This window comes from Dryobates pubescens, chromosome 10, assembly GCF_014839835.1.
Source record: "Dryobates pubescens isolate bDryPub1 chromosome 10, bDryPub1.pri, whole genome shotgun sequence".
NCBI classification, from domain to species: Eukaryota; Metazoa; Chordata; class Aves; order Piciformes; family Picidae; genus Dryobates; species Dryobates pubescens.
Window position 1 is genome coordinate 22,672,315 of NC_071621.1, and position 6,000 is coordinate 22,678,314.

The following is a 6,000-nucleotide window of genomic DNA, read 5'->3' on the forward strand; positions in this document are numbered from 1 at the left end:
GTGCAACTCCTGCATGTGTCTCTGGGAGGTTTGAGTGTGGTACAATTCTATATGGCATGCCTGAGGGTGTGGGACTTGAAGTCCATGGGATCTGGAGCAGCTTTTCTTTCCTATAGCCTCTGTCAGATGAAAGGCATTTTTGGGGGTATTGCCACACTGACTTATTTCTAGAAGCCAATCTTTGTTCAGGGCACAAAAGAAGCTGTAAGGTTTATGTAAAAGCAATGTAGAAAGGTGATTTCTGAAAACTCTCTCCTCGTGGATACAAAACCAGTATCTGTGACACCTTCATGCCAAATGTTAACAGTGGTAGCCCCCTTCCTTCCAGCCTGCCCCTTTCCCTACATTTTGGGCTGTTTTGCTGGCACACAGCAGGGCCATGGGTGTGTTTGCAATCACAGAGGGTGAAACAGGAACAGCTCTGCCTTATCTCCCTGGTTTCCCAGTGTCACTAAGCGCATTTTATTTTGAGATTCCTGATGGTGCTTGGCAAAGATAAACAAAATCTTCCATCAGGAAACCTGGGAGCTATTTCCACAGGAAGCTTCAAATCACTAAAGTAAATAAAACCCTTTTACATTATTCCCAGCCACGTAATTTAGCTAGCTTGAGCCTCTAACAATTGGTGAGAGGTGTCATATATTAGGGGACTCGTAGCCTTTAAACAAATGATTCTCTTGGAATCTCGTGCATTTTGTCTTTGTCCCTGGATTTATTCAGAAAGTAGTCTTTCTTCACAGAAGACACATCTAGGAAGAGCTTCAGACCTGGCAGCATGGAAGTAGTTGCAACTATATTATTCTGTTGGCATGCTATCCTTTTACATTAAAAATAGCTCATTTGCCTCAGTCTCAGGGACCTTAGTTTTATCTGAAGAGTTTTGCATGGCTCTCTTTGTAGCTTTTAATGAATACTGGCGTGTGCAAAAGCCCAGAATTACCAGTATTTCAGACCTGTGCCCTGGCTTTCTCAACACACATCAGAACAATTTCAGATGTACTCTGAGTAAGACACAGCAATTTCTTTAATCCAAATATTTATCCATTATCAAAACTTTGGACCCTCAAGTGATTTTAAGTGTGTCTGAATTCGGTGCTTTTTAGCAAAATCAGAGGATTCACTTCATCTAACAAGCTTTGAAGCCTGAGCTGGTCATGCAAAATCTCTTCACAAATAAGTGCAAGGGATCAGGATCTCTGGAACTGGGCTAAACCTAGGGTGATAGGTTGCATTGCCCTCTGGAGGGGCCTGTGTCACTCCATAGGCTGCAAACTTTTGCCCATATGCAAACCAACTGTTCAGGTAGATGTCTACATTTGGTATCTCAGGATAAATATGCTGGTCCCTTTGTTCATCTCAGTAGTACTTCTAGTCGACATGTTCTTCGCTGGGATCAGAATCTGGCACCATGTGCTCTTACGTCTCAAAAGGATGCTGATAGCAGTCACTCATACTTCAGTTCACTATCTTTAAATTTTTTCTTGTAGTTTGTTTTGATGGAGACAGGAAGAAACAGGGTCCCAATGAAATGTCAGAGGAACAAGTCGACACACAGGCTTTAACATCCAATCTGTTAGTGTCACTGCCTACGTTAGGGGGATCTTTGGACTATGCATTTGAACTACAGCTGATGGCAGGCACACACTTTACTCCCACTGCATTCAACCAACAGAAATCAGGCCTCTCCCTAGAAGGCAGGTACAGTCAGAGGAAATTTCAATCCAGGACTTGCAGGAGCTTATTTACCCTGTTTTTAACACTCAGGGCTATGTGGGGAAAAGAGAATAGTAAAGGGAGAAACTGATGTCAGACTTTCAGCAGGCAGAACTTTGAAAGGCAACACTGAGCAGCCTATGCTCTTGGTATTCCTGGGGAGGGAAGGCAGCTCAGTTTGCATTGTGGGGATTTAGGGAGAAGTTCCCTAATGGATAGATTAATCAATAAAAGAGGTTAGTGAAAGAAAACATTATTTGCTGGAGAACTACTCTTTACGTGTCCCTGGTGATGTGACATTAAACCTGAAGTGACGTTTGTAAGCATGGAACTGAATGAAAGTTGGCATTGAGCTGTTCATGCTCTAAAAGACAAGAAAAGAAGGCATAATTCTCCCTTATGAAAGACAAAACTATTCTTATGATTGTGAGTCAAGTTCACAGCCAAGTGCCATAGCAATTATCAGTGAAAGAACAATTGAAAACAGCCAAAGTCAATGTCACTTGACCAAGAAGAAGGAAATTACTTTATCAGAATATTGGCTACAAATAAAACAAGAGAGGCTGCACTCTAGGAGTAAAACTTGGAAGAGCTTTCTCTCTGGAACTTGCTTCTACTTTCACTGAGGTCAGTGGCGTAGGTCTCCCTCACTGGAGGCATGAGCCCCAGGTGGAGGCTGCAGCCAGAGGCGGTCAGTGCAGCTGCTGCTCTGTGCTGCTCCCCAGGTGGAAGAAGCTGCAATAATGTTACAATGAACTCTTTACATTGTTGGCTATATTATTCTTGCATGAACTGCATGCTGTGAAAAATCATTGTGAAAACTGAAGCTGTATTTACACTTAGTAAATGGTTACTGCAGTGACCCTTAATTTCTCTCAGATGGAAATACTGTTCACCTACGTTTAATGTCAAGCAGCCTGAATAGAGAGAGATCTTCACCTTGTGACGCTCCTGCACAGCTGGCCATCCTGGTCAGAGGGAGTTGCTGACGCACTTTAAATGCATGGAGGCACTTGGAGCCATGGTCTAGTAGTCATGAGGTGTTGGGTGACAGGTTGGACTTGATGATCTTTGAGGTCTTTTCCAACCTTGTTGATTCTATGATTCTATGAGGGTAAATACCCCAGCTCAAGGGAAACCTCAGGCATATTATCACAGATTCAGTAGTTTTTTTCAGGATTTGAAGCATTTTTTAAGAAATAGACAAAACTTGTCCTAATTGTTATGAATATCAAGGAAACAACATAACCCAGCATGGTGAGCTGCTGTATTTTCCTGCTGTTCTCTGGAGATTCATTTTCTCTCATGCAGTTCACAAGCTGAAGCTGAGATCCAAACTTTCCTCCTGTTTTCATAGTCTCATTGTGCTGTCTTCAAATAATTCTGCTTTTGCTGCCTTGCCCCAGCCTGCTTTAATGTGACATAACATTTATACAGACTCATTAATTCCAAGAATTACTTCAGTTTACATCAGCTGATGTCTGAGCCCAAGTGTCTCGTAGCTCCAAGACAAATTACAAGAACAGTTGGAGCCTAGCTCATGAAAGGAAAGATTAGGGACTACAGCAGGAAGACAATAACATTGGTTAGTTCAAAGGCTTCCTGATAAAAGGGAAAATATATGCTGTGTTAATTTTGTCTCATCCATTTCACATACACTTAAAAATGCTCTTTCTTTCTGACAGACGTACCGAGTGGATTCCATATTAGTTTGGAAAAAATCCCCATTGAAGGAGAGAATTTGATACTGTCCTGTTCGGCCAACAAATTCCTGTACAGAGACATTGCTTGGATTTTACCAAGAACGGTCAACAACCAAACCAAAATAAGAAGGTCTCTCAACAAGGAGTACTCCGTCACCCTCACTCTGACCATCAAGGACGTTTCCCTGGCAGACTCGGGCACCTATGCCTGCCGAGCAAGGAACATATACACGGGGAAAGAAGTGCTTCAAAAGAAAGACATTACAATCAGAGGTGAGCACTGCAACAAAAAGGCTGTTTACTCTCGGATCCTCAAATATAAGAGCACACGGAATGATTGTACAACACAAAGCAATGTAAAACATTAAAGGACTCATTAAACAGTAACAGGTGTCTCATATCATCTTGATTTTCATTACTGTTGCTGCCTTTCAGGCCCTGAGGTGGTGCACAATCCCCCATGGGTTGGACGTAGGAGGAAATAGCAAACAAAATCGTAACGCGTGAGCTTCCAGTTGAGTTCAGACGGGTGTTTTCTGCTTTGACAAGGCACGTGGAAGCCGGGGTTTGGAAGATCCCCTGTGCTACATTTTGCATGTTGTTGTTGTTTTTTTTTCCCCGCTTGCTGTCTCCTACTGAGCGATAAGGAAAACTTTGGATCAATCTTTTCTTCCACTTTGATCTCGGCCTCGTCAAAGGTGTCAAAGCTGAATAAACTGATTAACTTTAAAAACTGCTGTTTTCAGTCAACAATGGACATTCCTTAAGTTAACTTGAATGTGCGGAATGAGCACGATTCAGTTTGAGATTGACTGGACTATATATTTTTTATTTTAATCCGATCTCGATGGACTTATAAATATTACCTGCTGAGCAAGTTCTAATGCTTATTTATTTGAAATTATTTTCTACACTAAAGTTCATTAATCTTAAAAAAAAAAAAAAAAAGAAAAAAAAAAGAAAAAGAAAAAGTATCTTCTAAAAGAAGTATGCAGGGAAGAAATAAAACTGTTGATATAATGCACAGGCCTACTATTTCCTTTCTAATAATGGTGATTTTAAAACTGACACACGTGAACCATGTTTCTCCAAATAAATCCAGATAGACTTCCAGTTGCTGTGTTGGTCGATTTTTAAAGTCAGTTCTGCACTGTTGTAAAAAGCTACTGATAAAAGTGTGAATATTGCTCCTAGCCTGCAGATCCAGGAATTTGTAATGTTGTAATTATTTTGTTAAATGAGAAATATTAAACTAACACAACTGGCAAGGCTGCAGCCAGCACAGTGAGTTGTTTCATGCATTTTTGAAAATACAGACTCCAAACTGAAGCCATGAAAAATACTCATTACTTTCGGTATGCAAATGTCAATTGGATTTATTATGGGGATTAACAACCAGCCAGACTGCTGAAGGAGAATTAAGGGCAACCCAAGACTTCCTTGTGAGCGTTTCTCCCCTTTTTCACATTCATCCTGATTTTGCTACGAGATGTTTCTGTGTATTATAAATTCTGTATAAGGAAGAAGTTGCTATTTTTAATAGATCTGATAACTTTATTTTTTTACAATGCATAGCTTTTATTATTTTTGGTTACATTTATGATTGATCATTTATATAACATTTACATAAGCCATAACAAAGCAGGCCATAGCGACCAAAATAGTTACAGCAAAGGAACAAAGTGGCTGTGCTTTTAAAATAGAGGGTGACAACATGACAGTTTCTTGTGCTTGGGAACTCACCAGCCTATTTCCTCCTTTAGGTATCGAGACTGTGTCCCACGGCTAAACTTGTCTTTCACGTGGGAATTGCTTTTGTCAAGTGTGAAAGGGTAAACAATAGCATTTCCCCATAATGCCAGTTTCATGGAGCCTAAAATGCTTAGAAAACAATTGATAACCTGGAAGTTGTCAGAGTAAAGAAAAGAATAATCATTTATATTTTGAAATGTCACCTATACCCTGCTTGTATACAGTGGCTCTTTTGTTCATTATTAGTGCGATGGCTTCCAGAAACAATGTGTCCTTGCAAAGGGATCTGGCTCTCTTGTTTTCTAAAACATGCCTAAAAAGCAAGCTAAATCATTGGTGATTGCTTAAAAAATGGGTCAATGGCAGTCTTTAGCATTTGCAAATCTTCTGAAGAATTACAATACAGAATCCCCCTGTTGGTGTTTTTTTTTTGAGACTGTTTTGTGAGAAGACATTTGATGGCAAGGTGGGCGGTGATGACAGTACGTTACGAATTTTCCATAGCCTTGGGAGCCGGAGTGCAATGACTTGTAGCAGCCAGTTGCCAGGCAATATGAGTTTGAGGCGAAAAGAAAAGAAGAAAAGAAAAGAAAAAGAAAAAGAAGTGGCAATTAGATTGTTCCTCTGTGAAACTGTTGTGAATTACAATGATGCGTGTCAGTGCTGGGTGGATGTCCTACCAGCCTGGTCTCAACCAGCGCTTGAAGGGGCACGCCGTGCAAGGGATGCTGTTGTCCCAGTGTGACTGCTCATGTTGGGAGGCACAGAGAAACCTCGCTAGAAACATCTGAGGAAAGCAGTCCTTGGAGACCAGATTAAAAACTACTGATGT

The 6,000-nt window shown here is 40.8% G+C and overlaps 2 protein-coding genes across 3 annotated transcripts in view; one reads left to right on the top strand and one right to left on the bottom strand.

The window, feature by feature from the left end:
• Window positions 1-4,028, top strand: part of FLT1 (fms related receptor tyrosine kinase 1) — a 79,244-nt gene extending 75,216 nt beyond the window's left edge. Inside the window, exons 13-14 of one of the 2 annotated variants that reach the window (XM_054164494.1) lie at window positions 3,399-3,689; window positions 3,852-4,028. In XM_054164494.1, coding sequence (XP_054020469.1) covers window positions 3,399-3,689; window positions 3,852-3,901 — 341 coding nt within the window. In that variant the 3' untranslated portion in view covers window positions 3,902-4,028. Of the gene's footprint in view, window positions 1-3,398 lie in introns of both variants that reach the window. The other variant, XM_054164493.1, reaches the window with a different exon arrangement.
• A 1,127-nt stretch (window positions 4,029-5,155) lies between these two features.
• PAN3 (poly(A) specific ribonuclease subunit PAN3) overlaps window positions 5,156-6,000 on the bottom strand; it is a 69,754-nt gene continuing 68,909 nt past the window's right edge. The window contains exon 18 of the mRNA XM_054164514.1: window positions 5,156-5,317. Within this exon, the coding sequence (XP_054020489.1) occupies window positions 5,156-5,317 (162 nt within the window). The remainder of the gene's footprint in view (window positions 5,318-6,000) is intronic.